General features: G+C 38.1%; 1 protein-coding gene and 1 long non-coding RNA gene across 2 annotated transcripts in view; one reads left to right on the top strand and one right to left on the bottom strand.

Annotated features, from left to right (window-relative positions):
• SRFBP1 (serum response factor binding protein 1) overlaps nt 1–17978 on the bottom strand; it is a 63182-nt gene extending 45204 nt beyond the window's left edge. Inside the window, exons 1-3 of the mRNA XM_025860880.2 lie at nt 17790–17978; nt 7004–7092; nt 5913–5985 (exon numbers count right to left, since the gene is read on the bottom strand). Of these exons, the coding sequence (XP_025716665.1) occupies nt 5913–5985; nt 7004–7092; nt 17790–17825 (198 nt within the window). The 5' untranslated portion in view covers nt 17826–17978. The remainder of the gene's footprint in view (nt 1–5912; nt 5986–7003; nt 7093–17789) is intronic.
• Nucleotides 1382–13029, top strand: LOC141370280 (uncharacterized). Its single transcript, XR_012374186.1, has 3 exons — nt 1382–1796; nt 2124–2225; nt 12588–13029. It is a non-coding gene; the product is annotated as an uncharacterized lncRNA (long non-coding RNA).
• Nucleotides 17979–19360: the final 1382 nt, after the last annotated feature.

Raw genomic sequence — 19360 nt, 5'->3', positions numbered from 1 at the left:
CAAATGTTCAGTTTCAGGTGCACGTGCAAACACCTAAGTGGAGCTAGATATAAGAGCGCATACGGGAATGATTTGCCTCAGAGATTCTCGTGTCCACAAGAGTGATACGAGTTAAACTTGCAAGCAGCCAGGCTAGAGAGTATAGTGTGAGAAGCTAAAGGAAGAACTGAAGGGGGGAACACCAACGTAGGGGTCAGAGTTCATCCTATTCAAGGATACTGCGGAACAGGCAGGGAGGAGCTAAACTCTGCGGCTGGAAGTGAGAAGGTCGAGATCACAGTGGCTAGACTATTAGGAACAAAGAAGCTATTCTAATAAGTAAAAGAAGACAGTGAGAGGCAGTTAAGAGATGATGATGGGTATTCAGGCACAAACTAAACAGGTTTATCAGCTGAGGAACATCCACACATTAAGGAAGAGTCTGAGGCTATCAGTGAAATAAGGCATAAGCAATAAAAGGGGCAAAAGAAAGGGACATGGCAAATTAGGAGGGATTGGCCCTGAATAGAAGGGGAAAGGAATCCTTCCCCCCCAAGACCAGTAAGAACAAACTATCAGTCTAGGGTTAGTTTCTTAAGAAACAAAGACTTATAATAAACCTTATAGAGCTTCACCATATGTCACTTTTTAAACACCAAACTACAAGGAAGATGATATCAAAAACTACTGCCATCATTAAATGTTAGATACTAAAAGGATACATGTCTAGAAAGGCCTTACTCTACCAAAAATACAAAATAAATAACTGGCAATTTAGTAAAGTATTTAAGGGGTGTCAGTAGTATTATAATATGTATAAACGTGTCAACTGTGGCTCTGTAATTAAAAGATAAATTAAACACATTAAATTAGACACTTTATCAAGTGTCTGTGTCAAAGGGCATATGACCTTTTATGCCCACCAACAGTGAATAAGACTGCCTGTCCATGTAGTGACGTCCTCTCCAACAAGCGATATTTTTCAGATTCACCTTAGTCCAAGACCCACTGATTTTTATACTGCTCAGTCTATCCCTTCACCTATTGTCTGAGCTATTTATTTAATCAAGTGTCCAGATTAGATATTACCAGTAACTACAGTAGAGAAAAGCGAACAGGGAGAGAAAATGTGATGGGACAAGTAGAAATAAAGGAGAAAAATTCAATAGTTACGCAGATGGCACCACTCTCCTGGGTGCCTGGATGCCTCCCTCTACTCTTCTGGAGAAGGGCGTTACTTGTCTCCCTCCTGGTAAAAGTACCATGCTGAGTTTTTACTGGGGATCTTTAAAGACAACCTAAAGGTTTCAAGAAACTTTTACTACTTGATTTCTTCAATGTACTAGAGAAAAGGATCCATTCACTTTTTTTTAATTTTATTATGTTATGTTAATCACCATACATTATATCATTAGTTTTTTTAAAAATTTTTTTGTTATGTTAATCACCATATATTACATCATTAGTTTTTGATGTAGTGTTCCATGATTCATTGTTTGTTCATAACACCCAGTGCTCCATTCAGTACGTGCCCTCTTTAATACCCATCACCAGGCTAATCCATCACCCCACGCTCCTCCGGTCCAGAACCCTCAGTTTGTTTCTCAGAGTCCATAGTCTCTCATGGTCCATCTCCCCCTCCGATTCCCCCCCCCCACCTTTTTCCCTTCCTACTATCTTTTTTTTTTTTAAACATATAATGTATTATTTGTTTCAGAGGTACAAGTCTGTGATTCAACAGTCATACAATTCACAGTGCTCACCACACCCTCCCCAATGTCTATCACTTTCTTTATCAGGAAGAAACTCCAGGAAAAGTAGGTGAAAGAGTTTAACGTACTTGTTAATAATATGCTGTTAACTGGTCCTCCTGGTAAACAGACTAATGATTTTTGTTAGGAGGAAAGTCCTTACTTGAAAAATGCTGAGGAGGCTGTCCCTTGTAAGGACGCTTTACAGTAAACAAACCTAAAAATCTATGGACTTATGAGGCATGGACCTCCGGAGAAAATCGCTTAAGCTATCCAACACTGGAAATAGAATGGAGAAGTTTCAAAGTCTGAATGTTCTTTGCTATGAGGTAGTAACTACACTTCCTCATTTAGACACCTAATCATTTACTCTGGGCCACCTGTCTGATGTAGAAAGGAAGGACATGCGGAATCACCCAGAGTCCCAGATCTCTCTCCTTGCTTCACGTGCCTTTGAGTGCATAGCCTTGACTGCATACCTAAGCTGGACCGTAGGTAAGATCGCTAGTATGTGTCTGATTTGATTCTTTAGATTGGCTTACAGGCAAAAGATGAAACTGTCAAAAATAATTATTATCTAAGACTAACTTATTTAATACTATTACTTTAGTATGATAAGTGAACTAAATGTTAATTTGATACAGCTAATTAACACAGTAGCCTTCCAGGAAAAATAAGGCATCTTTTACTCTATGGCATTCATAGGAGAAAACAACCAAAAGTATATGAAATTACAGAGAAATTTCTCAACAAATTTTTAAAAAGCAATTTTTTAAAAGCAAATACAACCAGATATGTCACAAAATGTTAATATATGAATATATATGATGATAAACCCATAATCCAGTGGGTATATGCAGCCCAGAACTCTTCTAAACATGTCCTGTGAAATATGAATTTGCGTAATTTATAGAGTTGGGGTGAAATTCAAATGACAGGATATAAATATCATCATAATCTACACCATTTTACCTATTTGTGCTCCACTAACGCCAACCACTTAGAAACAGGCTGTGAAGGGGCATGGGGACAGGCAATCCTAACAGCTGATGCAAGTTCAAAGGCTGGTTTGAGTAGGAGACCTAAGCGCATCAAAAGAAGGGAAGAAGAACACAAAATTAGAAAGTTTTAAAATAGAGAAGTAAGGGTAGCAGGCAGAGCAAGGTCTCACAGAATCCACACATTCTCAGTGTACAGGAACACCTAACATACCGAAAAGTAACAGCCTCAATGGGGAAGTAAGAAAAAAATAGAGAGGTAACGGAATATATTTAGCTGTGAGGAATTAAAGAATCTGAAAACATGTTGTATGTCTTTAGGCCTTTGTCCCCTACAGGACAAGTATCATGTTTATTATTATATTCTCTCATCCAATCTCTAGGAGAGTAGAATCTAGATATATTTCAGGAAGTTCTTGTCTTACTGAAGCAACACAATTAAGTAGCTACTTCCGTTCACTTCATAATCCATTGGGAAGCCCACCACCTAATAGCTATTTGACCTTGGGCAAGCTGCTTGACTTCTGTAAGACTCAGTTTCATATCCTGTAAGATTGGGACTGTAAGAATGATACCAACTTCATAAGATAGTGAATATAAAACACACAATGTACTACCTGGCACATAGTAAATGCACAGTAAAAGCCAGTTATTATCTTTACTATTTAAGAAGGAATTTCTTGAACATTTTGACTGACTTCAGTGTCTTAATTTTACCATATCCTCCTCTAGCTAACTAACAGGAATCTGTAAAAGTTGATTATCTACTTTAATTTCCAAAGAAAAAAGGACTGTTTCGGAAGACAGTACTTATACTAACGTCAAAGTTAAAAGTTAGTGAATACTATTAGAAAAGGCAGCAAAGACTTGGTATTCATACATTATAGTCTATAAAATTAGAACCTATGATTTTATAGTATCATAAAGATCAGGGCTTTTTTTTTTTTTCTTGGCCAGAAAACACAAACTCCCATTTCTAAAAATATCTCAGGTTTTCTTCTTGAGGAAGTCAGCTTGCAACAAAATACCCTATTATCATAGAAAGCAAGTCTATATAGGACAAGTCATGAACTTGACAAGTATAGGACTTGTCATGAACAAGTCTATAAAAATGTAGTGGTATATGAGCCAAAGAAAAAAATCATCTGGAAAAACAAATAAGTAGAGGTTTTTCTCCAAATTTATTTGAGACTGTAAGTTTTCTGTTTTGTAACTACTTCTTTGATACTCCCAGATGATGAACACTTCCTTAGGAAATCACAAATGACCTTTCAATTTTAAAAAATCCTCTATGCATTTGCTTCTTTTAGAAAAATAGCTTAATTTTGTAAAAAGAATCATGAATGTGAAAATTTCAAATGTAAGAAAAGCGTACCATCTTTCTACTATACTTTTTATTCTGGTTTTTACATTTCAATGTAATCCAGTTTTTAAATAGCATTATGAAAGAAGTTGATGTCAGAGTATCCAATCTAGACCACTACTACCAAGAATTCGAAGAACTTATATACTATTAAATTTACAAATGCAAGGAATATATAGGCTATGAATTTTAGTTTTCTATGAGGCAATGATCCCATAGTAGTCTTAATCGTAGTGAACTAGGAAAACAAACAAGGTCACAACACTGCAATCTTGTAAACCTATAAACTTTAATTATCATTCAGCCCGATTTCCTATTGCTAATAAGGATTAAGAGTAACAGAAAACAACTTTCACATACAGATCAAATAAGGACTTTTCTTTCTAATTAAATTAAATTTACTATTGAGAGCTACAGAAAGGAAGATTAACAAATATATTTTAATCTCAAACTCTTCATACACTGCATATAGGCTTTTTATATACAATATATCCTTTCCAGGGTAAAATAAAATCAGCAGTTACCCAGTAGTTCAAAGCATCTGAATAATTTAGGACTGCGAAAATGACTATTCAGAAGAAATTACAGGGAAAAATTTAGGTAAGGAATGTAATTTAGTAAGGACCTTGGTTAAGAGAAAGTGAAAGAGAAAAAGGGATAAATCGTAATTTCCTATCTCAGTGCTACACTCAAAACAGAAATCTCTATAAAGATTTTATTTCTTGGAGAAATTTCATGGAAAAAAAGGTACGAAAAAGCCAACATCATCTGTGAACTATACTGATACAAACAATAAGGACTCACATACAGAATATTTTGACTGAATGACTAGACAAAAGGGGGATTAAAACTTTGAGAAAGAAAAGATACAGCGAATGGATTCTGTGAATTCTGCAGACTTGTGAACATAAAACAAATAAATACCCCACAAAAAACAACTCACACAAAGAATCATGTCCCACCTCATTTCTACTCGGATTAACTGTGATAACTTTGTCCTATAAAACACTTTATCATCCTTTCCAATGGAAAAAATGGTGAGAAGCTTTGATGATCTAACTCAATTAAAATATTGTTAGAGAATTCTCTGGCTCTTTTATCTATCTCAAAACTTGGAAGTTATACCAAAATGTAATAAACATACATGCAAAATGACCCTGCAATTAAGGTAATTGCTGGTACCAAATGTTGTTTTTAAGTTCTGCAATAAAACAGTCTCCCAGACATTTAATAGTATGTCATTTGGTAAATGAAAGTTTCCACAAAGTAAGAGCAGTGAGAAGACCTAAAAATTATGCTAGTGAAGAGTCTGGCTGAAAGAAACAAAAATATGGCTCATTTTGGTCCAGCACTAATTTTATTTCGAGTTACTACAGAGCTGAATAAAACGCTGACACCACCACACAAAAATTTATTGAGTTGGCAATAGGCAAAGCATGATGTCAGCCTCCAATATCACCGTCCGCATTACCAAATAGCATGAACGCTTTAATTCTCGAACTTAACGTAGACTTTATGTGTGAAGTTAGAGTAAAAATAAAAATCTCAGGCGTGAGGCATTATTAAACATAGATGAGTTTAGCTTGGCATAGCTTCTACGTATATTATTCTAGGACTTCAACAAATTCAGTAAAAAACATGGAAAAAATGCAAGCTTAAACATATTACAATTTTCTAAATGTGCCACATTCTTCACCAAACAGACCCATAAAATTCAGTCTTAGTCAACTGGCAATAATACTCAAATAACTAACACCACACACACAGCAGGCTGAGAGGAGACACAGAAATACACACACACACACACACACACGGCCTTACCTTCATAGCATGAATTTCTTCAAGCAATCGTTGTGCCCGTCTCTGGTTTTTTAACAGTGCATCTTCAGTACCCCTGTAAAAAATACATGAAAATATACAGCCAGGAAAAGCATGTATTTTAGACTCCAATCATAATGAAAAGTCTCTTCATTTCTTTTAGAAAAGCATTAAGTGTAAATAAAAAACACTGTTATCATGCACTGCCCAGAACATCCCCACTGCCCAACACAGACACCAATTCCATCAATAAAGCCAAGTATTTGGCATATATGAGCATTATCTGGCCTTATATTAATGACCATTACTACTGAGAGACAGCTGGCCTTCTAATTCCTTAATGGGAAGGTCGAATAATCAACTGCTTAATGGCACATTGCATTTAATGTAACATAACCTTCATAAGCTACAATTAAAGGTCAGATATAATTTTATTAAATAAAATTTTGTTCTCTGGAATTAAAGGAATACATAAAGAGAAATACTGATTACATCAGAGAGAAAGGTTATTTATGATAGAACAAGAAATTAATCAGGAACAAAATACATGTGAAGACTAAATATTTATATTGAAAGTGTAAACACTATAACATGCTTACTCAAATACTAGTCATAAGGACATTACAAAATATTATTAAAAAATAGATGGAACATGTTTTGATAAACACTTCCACAAGGTAATGAAGATTTCCAATTATTTAGCAATTCAAGGAATAAACTGACATAAAATCTTCATAATTGAAGTTATTACTAGACTTATTAAACTACACCAACATCTTAAAATAACTTCCAATAACATAAAACACATAAATAACTCTGAAGGACTTTCATTCTGAAAAGGCCAGAAGGAGAGCCCTGAAAAAACAGCAGAACTCATTGTGTATCCTAAGCAAATGTGGCCCAAACCATGTAAGGACATGCTGACATAGCACAGTGTATCCCACTCAGATCCTCTCTCCATATAAAACAAAGTGTTGTATGAGTAAGATACTTAATTATTCCTCCTGGTCCCACCCTCAAATTTTGTAAATATTGAATAAAAACAACTTTCTGACATTTTATTAGTCATAGGACCATAACTTCAAGTGACTAACTTTTTTGACTTCAGTCTGCCAACACTCCGGACAAGTTTTCGGATAACCAACACTCGGATTCTCTTCACTTCTTTTCTCATCTTCACAACCTTTGAGGAATAAAATCGAAATTAGAAAGGTTCTCTCTTAATTCGAGAAGAAACATACTTTGAGTCTTAATATTACAGATTAAGTCTAGTCACTTTAACCAAATTTTCAACCATATTCACAGTTCGATGAAATCAAACTTCTTTCATAAACAGTGAGGGAGTAAACCAACATTCTAAAAATGTGTCTGAGGACTTTTTTAGAAAGACATAGCATTCTCGGTGATTAATATTTTAATAGTGCACTTGTATTTTGTGCGTGGAACGTAATAAATGGTGAGTTCCCTGAGATGAGAGAGCATCATATTCATCTCCGCACCCTTGGGGTTTAAAACAGAGCTTTACCCATAATGGCAGGAATTTAATTTAGTGAATGAGTGTTACCATTCAGTTACCAAAAGTAAATGTGTGAAAGTGATAATATTTTACTTATTTACACAGCAACCCCTGCATTTGTTTCCGGTGATAAATTTCAAGTGTAACTTTAAAAGAAATGTGAAAAACACAAGCGTGCATGCGTACACACACACACACACACACACACACACACACACTGACAGATGCTTAAATCATCCCATTAGACGACAGTGCTGAACTCTAAGAACAAAAAAACCAGAAAAACTGGCCAAGAAATGGAAATATTCTAACGATGAAGAACCACGTTATAAAAGTACTTTGTACGATGGGATGCCATCATTTTGAGTTTATACTTTGCCTGTCATATTTTCTCCCTCCTCCTATAATGTCCTTCTTCCCCTTCTCCACTTTAAGAACTATATAAAATTCAGGTCAGATATCATCTTTCCTGAGAAGTCTTCCAATGACTTCTTCAAATGGAGATAAACCCTCCAACCTTCATGTTCCCACTATACTTTGTAGGCAGCATCTAACTCACTGTACTGTCCCTAACTGCTCATGTGACCATCTTTTTCTATACTCTGGGCACTCCTAGAGGACAGGGGCCTTGTGATCCCTAAGTAATTTTTTCTAGAGCGTTGCTAGACTACCTGGAACATACAATCCCTCAAAATCTCCTTGCCAAAATAGCAGTATCAACATCATTCTGTTTCTTCAAGGTTGCGCATTTGGCTATAACACCATCTCTCACCCTCAGTATATTCCAGCCCCTTATTCAGTGAAGATAGTGGCAATCCGCTTACAATTCATCTCTGTCCTAACTTACCCCGTCATTCTGGGTGACATAGGTGTCTATGTAATATAACCTATCCATTATAATATCCTCACTTGTTGATTTCCTTTCTTCATGACCTCTTCAGTCTCAGCACCCATGTCCAAGGTCACACCATAGTCCTTGTTATCACTCATAAGGATTCCATTTTTACAACCATTAATGCAAATACTCTACACTGAGATTGCAATGCTTATTTCCTTGTTCAACTCCACCTACCACCACCATCTTTGACTTCCCTGGGGCCAACAGTTCACTGACCCCTATACTTTCCCTCAAACGATTAGTCCTGTTCTTTTCAATTTTCCTCCTTTTATTCAGTTTATGTACATGATCAACACTTGTCAATACCTTAAACTTTCCTATCCTTCCTGTTAACTATCCCTCTAGTTAATCCTGGATGAAAACATCATCCTGAGTTCATTTTTTTCGAAGATTCATTCTTTTATTTATTTTAGAGAGGGGGAAGGTGCAGAAGGAGAGGGGGAGAGAGGATCCTCAAGCAGACTCCGTGTCCTGAGCGTCGAGTGAGACAAGGGACTCAATCCCAGGATCCTGAGATCATGACCTGAGCTGAAACCAAGAACTGGCCACCCAACAAACTGAGCCACCCAGGCATGCCTAATCCTGAGTTATCATAGTCCCCCCAAGAGCTGGGAAATACTTGAGACAGTCTATCTATATTAAATTCATCATAACTAATATGAAATGGGCTCCTACACTCTTAGCAAGCCTATTATATTTTTTTGGTCAATTCCTTCTACAATGACTATTTTAAACCTTTGCCTGCTTTCTGAAACATCTGACCTTCTTCCTCTTTTCCAGTTTTATGGAGAAAATGAACATCAGAGGGGAACCACCATCTTTCTACCACCATGAATGCAAATTTACTTTCATCACCTACCATCCTCTATTAACAAATTCTCCTACACAATATCTGACATTCATCTTCTACATGTATTTTGGATCTCATCTTTTCTGCCTTCTTAGAACCCTTACTACAGACTACCCCTTTACTCTAGCATTGTCAATCTCTTACATGGTTGTTTCTATTGATTTTTAATTGTGCTTGATTCATTTTCAATAGAGATAAGACAGACAAAACATTCTCACTATGAAGATCACTAGGAGTACCCTCTCTCTACAACTGCCTCAGAGCGAAGCTTTCAGAGAGGCTCAAACTCCCTAACTCCATTTCTGCATACCACATAATCCCAGTTGGATTTCCATTCCTATTAGTCCACTAAAAGCTGTTACAAAAGACACCAATGATTTCTAAAAGTCCCTCAAATCCAACAGGAACTTTTCAACTTCACTTTACTTGCGATCTCAGCAGCATTTGACAATGGTGACCACTTTCTCCTTCTAGGAACACTTATTCATTGCTTTCCGGGACAGAATACTCTCCAGGTTTTCCTCTGTTCTCTCCAGTCACTCTACCTTGGTCTTCTTTGAAGACTCATCCACCCCTAACCAGTCATAAGTTCAAAGGGCAGTCCTAAGCCAACTCTTCTGTTCACAATATACGTTTTAGACCTAAGTGAGCTTACCTGTGTATATTGTTAATTTCCCACCTAAACAAGATGACTCAATAATTAGCTCCAGACCTAAATGTGCAATGTTTACTTGATACTTCCTTTTCAGCATGCTTAAAATCATCTACAACGCACACCTGAACTCATGTTCTTCACCCCCAAATGGATTCCTTTTTTGTTGTTTTAAATTTCAGGGAAAAGAACAATCCTTGTGTTCAATTATAAACCTAGGGCTCATTTTAACTAGCTTTCTTTTCTAAATCCCTCACAGTGAATCTCTTACCAAGTCGGGTTAATTGTATCTCCTAATTATATCCCAAATTGTACCACTTTTCCCCCCTTTCTTGACCTCCTAGCTCTCTTGGGTGAGTTACTGGTAATTGGTTTGTCTATATCCATTCCTCCCCCTCTCCAACCAGTTATCTACAACCAAGTCAGAATATTTCTTTTTTAAGATTTTTTTTATTTGACAGAGAGACACACACACAGACTGCGCACGCGCAGCAGAGGGAGAAGGAGAAACAGACTCCCTGCTGAGCAGGGAGCCGAATGCAGTACTCAATCCCAGTACCCCAGGTTCATAACCTGAGCCAAAAGCAGACGCTTAACCAACTGAATCACCCAGGCACCCTAGAATACATTTTACTTGTAATCTGATTACAATCTGATGTGTCTTCTCAGATTATAAATTCCGTGAAGGTCAAGTGTCTGGTTTTACTCAACATTACATCTTACCACCTAACATAGTGATGGTATAGTGTGAGTTTTCAATAAACTCACATATACTCAAAAAAATTTAAACAAATGACCCGAAAAGTTGTAATACTTACTTGTTCATTCACTGTTTCAAATGCCTAATATAGTAACAAAATGCAGAGTAATCAGGTTTCTTTCCCACTAGATATACCAACCACTTTGGAATTTATTTTGAAGTTAGGTTTAGAAAAAAAAAATTCATACTTGCATAACAAAAAGCCATTTACACTAGATTTTTTTTTTATAAATTCTACAGTATCTGTTGATATATGGAGATTTGCAGAACAGAACTTTTTGTTTAAGATTTTATTTATTTATTCGACAGAGAGAGCGAGAGAGCACAAGCAGGGAGCAGCAGAGAGAGAGGGAGAAGCAGGCTCCCCACTGAGCAGGGAGCCGGACATGGGGCTAGATCCCAGGACCCTGAGAGCATGACCTGAGCCGAAGGCAGACGCTTAACTGACTGAGCCACCCAAGCACCCCAAAATTGTTGTATTTCATATGCAACAAAATGGGGGTTTATGACACATTTTTTGAAGGTCATTTATAAAACAAAACAATAGTGAGTGATAAGTTATGCATTAAAATACATTAACTGTTTCTAATTGCTGTACCCTACAGGTGCATAAAATGATTATATGCTATTCACTAACTGCTGTTAACCCAACTTAACTAATAAATTGCAGTGAGCAGAGTTGGTCCTCAGTTACATTCCAATCATGGGAAAGCTAAACTCCAATTTTAAAATTCCAATTTAAGAAGTACTATGTTTGTCATTACTGCATTAGGGAATTCTAAAAGGGAATGCTTTATGTATGTAGTTTCATGCCAAAACCAAAAAATCCTTTTATAGCTTATTGACTTTTCCAGTATTTGCGTGCAGGCAGTAGGAAAATTTGATTAAGTTTAATATATTAGAAAAATAAGTACATTCATTTTATGTAACAATGGAAATATTATTTTATTTTTCTCACTACTGCCTACCCCAAGCACTTAGCTTTCTTCAAGCACTTTATTTTTGCAAAACTGACAAACAGGTACCAAGAGCCTCTCAGTTACGATTCAAAATTCATTTGCACTTAGGAAGTTGGTTGACAGAAAACCCACAAGTCAACAGACAGGCCTAAAACATTCAATACTGTCAGAAGGCCAATGCACTACTTAAGGGCAATGTGCTTTGGTTTTCCAACCAAAAGCAAATAGAACTACCATTGTTAAAAATGTGAAAAGAGTAGGATACTGTCTGGGAGGGAAAGAGAAGTAGAGGAAAGAGAAAATAGAGGCATACTAATGGAATGAAATGCACTGACAAAAAAGAAACAAAATAAAAAAAAGTGAAAGGGAAGAGCTTGAAGAAAGACACTGAAGGACAAATCTGTAGGTCATCATCAGTAAGACCGCCAAACCGACGCTGAGGGCTTCCAAGCAGCAAAAGAATGCATTCTGAAGAAAAAGAGACACACACACACACGCGGGAACACACAAAGACATAAAGACACAAACACACACAATACACGTGCGGAAAGTGAGGGGTCAATGAGAACCTACGCATGCAGGTGCCCTCTGTTGACCTGGTAAAATTTCAACCCAGTAATGTAACCTGGATCACCTCTTGGGCAGAGAGTACAAAAATACGATGGTAACTAAGTTAAGTGGAAACCTAATATACCTGCTTGGGAAAAGACCACGTGGGCATAGGGGGAAGAGTCAAATACAGGAAAGGGAGCCACAAAGTGCAAAAGCTGGCGATGTCTAATTCACGGAGATTCCAGAGAAGTGTTCCCCAGTTCAGAGATGAGAAATCCAGTTTGCACTGGAGTAACTCAATTATGGGGACAAATGTATCAAAGCCCAACAAGAATGAACTGTACAATTAAAACCCCTTTCTATGGTTTTACATTCCAAGTAGCCAATGTAGATGAGTAGATAACAAAAGAATGTTTTACAATGTGAGCATTACTGTCTTACATTAGATCTATTTAATAAACTAGCTTCCTCATTTTTATGGTCTCTTCTAGGCTATCGTTAACGTGAACTTGCTTTTGAAAGAATGAGCTATACTTCTGGGGTGACAAGGATGGCAAGTTTCTGATCTATAAAGCTGAGAGAAAACTATGGTCCAAAGACAGAAGTAAATACGACTTTGAACTGTCACCTATCTGCGGGCCAGTCAATTAGACAGCCTCTTCTGGTAACTCACGGACTTGGCCACGCATTTAAATTAACTTCTAACAAAAACCCATGGTTATTAGAAAGCATATGCTGCTGACAGAAATACAAACTGATATGCTCTTTCTGGAGGAGACTCTGGCCAACATCTAACAAAAATCCTGCTTCTAGGAACCCATCAAGGAGACACACCTCCAACAACAGGAAAAGCCTATGCACAAGACTGTTCACTGCAGAGTTCCTACAAAATTGTGCAAAAGAGATAAAATAATGCATATAAATAAAGCACAAGCAATGTGGTGTTCTAAATCAATGCAGGAGATATGCATGTATTATCATGAGTAAACCCCAAAATTGTGTGGTGAAAAGGGACTTGTAAAGATTTTTTTAAAGATTTTATTTATTTATTTGAGAGAGAGAGAGAGAGCGCGTGCACACATGCAGGAGAGGGGGTACAGAGGGACAAGCAGACTCCCCACTGAGTGTGGAGCCCGACTCTGGGTTCGATCCCAGGACCCCGAGATCATGACCTGAGCCAAAGGCAGAAGCTTCATGGACTGAACCACCCAGGTGCCCTGAGAAGTAACTTTTATAATGATACCGGTGGTACAACATGCATTAACACAGCAACACGCAAATTTAAAAATATACTACATAATACTCTGGGCATATATAAGATAATAAATGCTGGTATATGTTACTAAATTACAAAAAGATGTGGATGAGAAAATTACACTGGAAGAGTAAGAATTACTTCTGAGACAGAGAAGAAGGTAGGTGGAATGAAGCATTACAATATAGCAAAATATTGACACTTGCTAAATATAAGAAGTAGATTATAGGGACATTTGTTGTATTATCTTCCATATGAACGACTTCATGGTTGACAAAATTAATTATGTATTAATTATTGTGGTATTAATTACAGAGAGGGATTCTAATTTGGCCATTTGGATGACAACTTACTGTTGAATTGTATTTTTTTACTTTTGATGAGCAGCAATTCAAAAATTCTAGAATGCTTGGTGATTAGCTACAACTTAATCATTACTGAGCATATACTGCCACCTAGCAAAACTTCCCAGAATAGCTTAACAACCAAACAAAACGGTTCTCTTCTTATGGATAGACCCTGATTTACTACTTCGGGAAAAAAATATTAAAAAGTACTATGCACTCAATTATGAAATAGGAGCTATGTAACTTCAAAAGCACATACAAATACAGTTCTTGACATTCTTATCTTTTACAATATGTGGAGGCAAATCACTTTGTCCTCTGGCGCTTTAGAGTCTACCTTTACCATCTTATAGGAAGTGGAAAGCAATTGTCTAATGGGCTTCTTGGTAATTTGTTATCAGGAATAAAATAATGTCTCTTTAATATAAAGGCCCTTGGCCCTCCTACAGAATTAAAGTACATGATCAGATTGGTTCACTTCCTAGTTCTGAATTTGCATTTCACTGCTGCCTAAAGAAACATGACTGGAGCAAATTCAGCTCTCGTTTTACAAATTCTTTATTCACTAGATGCTAGGGCCGCTGTTGTTTCCAATTGTGAGTCCCTTCTCTAGTTCTAACGGAGAGGGAGGGGAAAAAAAGTGTACAGTTAGGAGATTTCCCTCCCTCATGTGAACATAAAGTAACTCATGTTGAGCCATCTATACTTTCATCTGCCCAACACTATTTACTCATTATTACCTGTAAACAAGGTACTATGCTTGAGGCTAGGGAAGTTGCTTTAAGTCAGTTAAATATTCTCACTTCGAGGTCCATGTAAAGTACTGGTCAAAATAAAAAATGTAATAAATGATCATAAGGTGAAGTAAAAAGTAATTTTTTTTGAAGAAAAGTAAAGGTAAAATTAAAAAGGTAAGATTTTACATACTGAAGAATAAACGTTATTTTAAGAACTTAGAATCGGGTAGTCAAATATAAATGTCAGCTTTTCTCCTTGGAAAATTTTTGAAAAGAATAAAAATATTAAGGGTAGAAGACACTGAAAGTTAGCATAATATAATAGGTGCCTGCGCAGTCAGGCTTTTTATTTTCACAAAAGACATTTTGGGAAATTAAATATGCTATTTAATTATTTAAATTATTTAAAAGAAAAGTCATAATTAAAAATCATGCAGAGATAACAAGTACCAATATCCTAAAGATAATAACAGAGATTTAGAAATGTTTGAGAATCTGATGAAACCTATGGACTTTTTTCCCCCAAGAGGCACGCACACAAACACCAATTTACACAAAATTTCAGGTAGTTATAGTATCCCTGAATTCCTAAATCCCAGTTAGGGAGAGCTAATTTAAGTTATTAAGTATCATAAAAATGATGGCTCAAGTTTCTCACTGAACACATCAGTACTGAGGATAGGATGGTGAGCAAAAGCTTCCAGACAGGTGGAGGAAAGAAATCTCTCACATTCACACACACATAACACTCAGCAACTCTTCCAAGTGCTGAAAAGAAGTAAATGGTGTTACAGAAGTTTACAGAAGAACTAAAATGAAAGTCAAACCCTGTTTCCCTGAGAAATAGCAAGTAAAGTAGAAATATGAAATGGACTGAGAGGAAAAGGGGTTTTGGGTAAAAGGAAGAACTTGTGCAAAGGATGTTTAAGAGCGCTATGCTACCTAGTGGAGGAAGGCCAGTGAGGCTGATGTGGGGGCAAGCAGTGGTATACTCTAAGGGGGAGAGGAGACTGGCCTTGTTTAGACTGGTCTTTACCAAAAGCAACAGGAAACCATCAAAAAGGCTGTACGCAAGGGAGTCAGGAAATTAGATTTCTCTTTTGAAGAGAGCACTCCAGCTGCACTACGGAGATCAGACTAGACGGAGAAGAGTCAGGACAGTAGCTGGAAGGCCCAAAGGGTAGTTCTGGTGAGAGATGTAACCTGGACTAGGATGGGATGATGATGAAAAAGTAACGGATACATTAAAGTAGTGAATGTGACCTCTTTTGCAGATATATTTCTTCCTTGGGGAAGTTGTTGTTAATTCATTTCTTTTATCATGTTCTAAGAGGCAGTTTTTCTTAATTACTATTTCACAGTAATGATATTAGCCACTTACCTGTTATATCTCTTATGTATTTTCTTCTAATCGGCTGTCTTTTTTAAATTTGGGGATGTTTAGCAGTTTTTATGTAGACAAATCTATATCTGTTTTCCCCTTTGTAGATATTTTTCTCCCATTTGTTTTAAATTCTAACACCTTTCATCATCTCCACTTCCGCTGTCCTTTCCCCCACCTTCATATGAGAACGTGTAAGATTTACTTTAACATGGGATGTATACACTTCCTAATTTGATAAGCTCATCTAGTCGCCCAGCAAACACTGTCATAGAGCACTTACGTTGTAGGTAGTAGACAGCTACACAAAAACAAAGAAAGAGGTAGAAAGTGCTTCAAGAGTAGAAAGTGGTCGCACAAAGAACGGACATTTAGCCTAGATTGAGGTGAATTAGTGAGGAATTCTTAATTTTAAGTGTTTTAAAGAGGCCTGGGAATTAGTTAGGTGGAAAAAGAAAACACCTTAAGTGAAGAGTGCTAAATGACTCCAAGGGCAATTTCAAAACTGAATAGGAAGCTCACTAGTATTTCAAAAAATTCCCAAGGATATCCAATTAAACTATTTTATATGTCCTGGGCAAACTAATGAGAAAAAGCCCACCAAATGTTTTCTGGAAGGAGCACAAGCTTAACGTATGTTTACGAATATATGTTAAACATCTTCAGAATTTCCCCCTTCACTATATTCTGTACTCCACTGTCAACTGAAATTCGGACTTAATAATCTGGCAGTAAGGCAGAAATATAATTGAGTTTCATTTCCTACTTAATCCCCGAAGTTCTCATCTCTGGAGAGTTATCTAGCCCTTTATCACCCAAGCAGGTTTCTACTACCATCTCTTACCGCCTTATACCAGTCTCTCCGCCTGGAATGCCTTCTTCCCCTTCACTGATTCAATAATGCAATTCCAGTGTAGGATCCTTAAAGAGAATTCATTTTGCCTTCTTTGGCAACCTTTCTGCACCACTTGTTCTTCTGGGCATGATTCTGTACCATCGGTGGGTGTTGCCTACCCTTTTCTATCTGAGTATAGGTTGCCTGAAAGCAGAAAGTATGTCTACACACAACTGTACAACATGAACAGTCTATCTTGCTGACAGCAAACACTTAAACAGCCACTGAATAATGAACATAAAGAACTTCCTTTCCTGTAGCTGTGAGGTCTTCATTTGATTCTTGCTTTTCCAGCTTACTTTAAATCTTCAGGTGTCTTATAACTTCCTTAAATAGAACCAGAAACTAGAAAAGGGGAAAGCGGCAGAAATGGTAGCCTAGCGACACTGACATTTTCTATTAGCAGTGACTAAGTGCCAACACCTGATTTCAGACCGAATTTAAGAAAGAAGAGAAATTAGGGACGGCAAGTATAAACAGCTCTCTTTAAAAACTTTGCGTAAACGGAAGGAGAAAAATGGGACAGTAGCTGGAGTAAGAAACGTGGTCCTGGGCGCACAGCCTTATAAACGATACGATGGCATTGAAGATCAGCAATCTTAGTAAAAGCTATAGCTCTCCACCCCTCCCCTTCACTTCCGGCATCCAATAAAAGGCAGGTAATGCGTAGAGAGTTTATTTGGTGTCCGGCACTGTGCGAACACTTCCCATACTCCAATTACCTTTAAATCTCACAACCACCTTGCGAAGGGGGTACTATCATGAGCGTCGTTCTACAGACGAAGACACTGATTTAGATTAAGATTACATGATCTTCCCAACATCCCACAGATAAAAATTCAGGGGGCCCGAGGGCCAGAAACAGGTCTTCCGCATCAGCCACCTACGAACCGTGAGGCGGTTACTGTGGCCAGGCTCCCAGTTCCGGGAAACCTGCCTGGGCCCACCCAGAAGCGGCCCCAGCCACACGCCCTACCCTCGCCCCCAGGAGACCACGGGCCCGTCAGAAAGACCCAGAGAAGGCATTCAGGGGGTCCTGAAGGGCAGCCCCACAAGTTCCCCCGGCCTCTGCGCCTACCTCGTTATTGAGGTTTAACGTCTCCGGCTGAGCCATGGTAGGTCTGAGAAGATCCGCGGCGGCCGGCACGTGAACTACGGGAACCGAATCGCGGCTCCATCGCCACGCCCCTCTACGGCAGCCTTTGCGGCCCAAAACTCATCCGCCGTCCGTTCAAGCCGACGCTTGAGCAATAGGCCGATTGACTCTCCGAGGGGGAGAACGGAAGCGAGTGAGAACAACTTCCGGAGTGGAGTGCTACGCGCCGGAACTGCGCGTTTCTATGGAAACCAGGCACGGGCAGGTGGCCCAGGGGGCGCTCCGAAAGCTGTTGCCAAGTTTAGAAGTTTTTCAAGATGCTGATTTTATTATATTCGTCTGTAGACGTGGCCCGGCTTTCTAAGGACCATGTTTTTGTGTCCCAGTGGGGGTGACAGCCCTTTTACGAAAGGAGCAGTTGGGTGACCAATTTTTCTTTGAATTTTTATCTGGCGTTTGTGAAGATTCTTGTGCTTATAACAAACAGTCCTCATTAGACACAGCTTTTTCTCCCTAGGCTCACGTTATAGCTGAAGCACGAACATATTTTTTTTCTGTACACTGTAATAAGGTTTAAATTTAGGCAATGAACGTTTAAATTTAAAGGAAACCCAAAAAGAAAAAGTTGAACGTTTAAAGCCAAATGTTTAAAGCACATTTGCAACTGCCTATGGGAATGGCTGAAGTATTAGCCTGTAGGCAGCGGAGGCATTAGGGAGTCAATCTGAATTAGATAATCTTTTAATTAATAGTTAACACCTGGTCGTATTGATCATTAAAATGGATCAAAGTCTGGGGCAAAAGCTCTGCATGAATTGTCTCCAAAATATTCACAGAAATGTAAGGACATAGGAACTATTCTTATTTTACAGATGTGGAAACTGACTTCTGAGGAGCCAGGTTTCTCATCCATAGTTGCCCAGCTGGGGCCAACCACTGCCAGAGGACTGTGGGGCTGGTTACACACATCTGCAGAGCCCAGGGCAAAGTGAAAATGCAAGATCCCTCCTTCAAAAAGTAGGAAAAGTTTTTTTCTTTTCTTCCATAGTGTCTTTTGCCCCGTCATGTGTTTTTATTTGGTATGTAATGTGTCATTCTCTCAAGCACAGGGATATGGGTGGCTCTAGTGCAGACCCTCACAGGTGCTTGGGACTTGCACCCCAGGACTTAGTTAGGGTGGATGCATGTTTTGGACAAGATGGCAGCAGTTGCTGGGCAGAGACAAGAAAGTGGGAAGGCACTTAACCCAAGTGGAGCATGTGGGAGGCAGAACCACAGGTGACCTGAGACTAAGCCCTTGAAATATGTTTCGTTGTCTCCCTGGACTTCGCATACAAAACTCAGATTCACAGAAAAAATGAAGAATTTCAGCACTGATTGAAAGAACATTTAAACTAGGCCTACTTATGAGCCTCTGTAGGCCCTGCCCAGAGCCCATGCTCCTAAGTCAGGATTCTGTACTCAAATTATGTTAACTCAGACTTGCATTTGGGTTGGTATTCTTTTAATTTAATGTGTGATTTGGGCACAAATACATACATAGTTGACTTCCT

The sequence above is a fragment of the Callorhinus ursinus genome, unplaced genomic scaffold (assembly GCF_003265705.2).
Source record: "Callorhinus ursinus isolate GAN/ISIS: 27379988/994484 unplaced genomic scaffold, GSC_fseal_2.0 scaffold30, whole genome shotgun sequence".
In the NCBI taxonomy this organism is placed as follows: Eukaryota; Metazoa; Chordata; class Mammalia; order Carnivora; family Otariidae; genus Callorhinus; species Callorhinus ursinus.
This window is presented reverse-complemented; position numbering and strand designations above follow the sequence as displayed.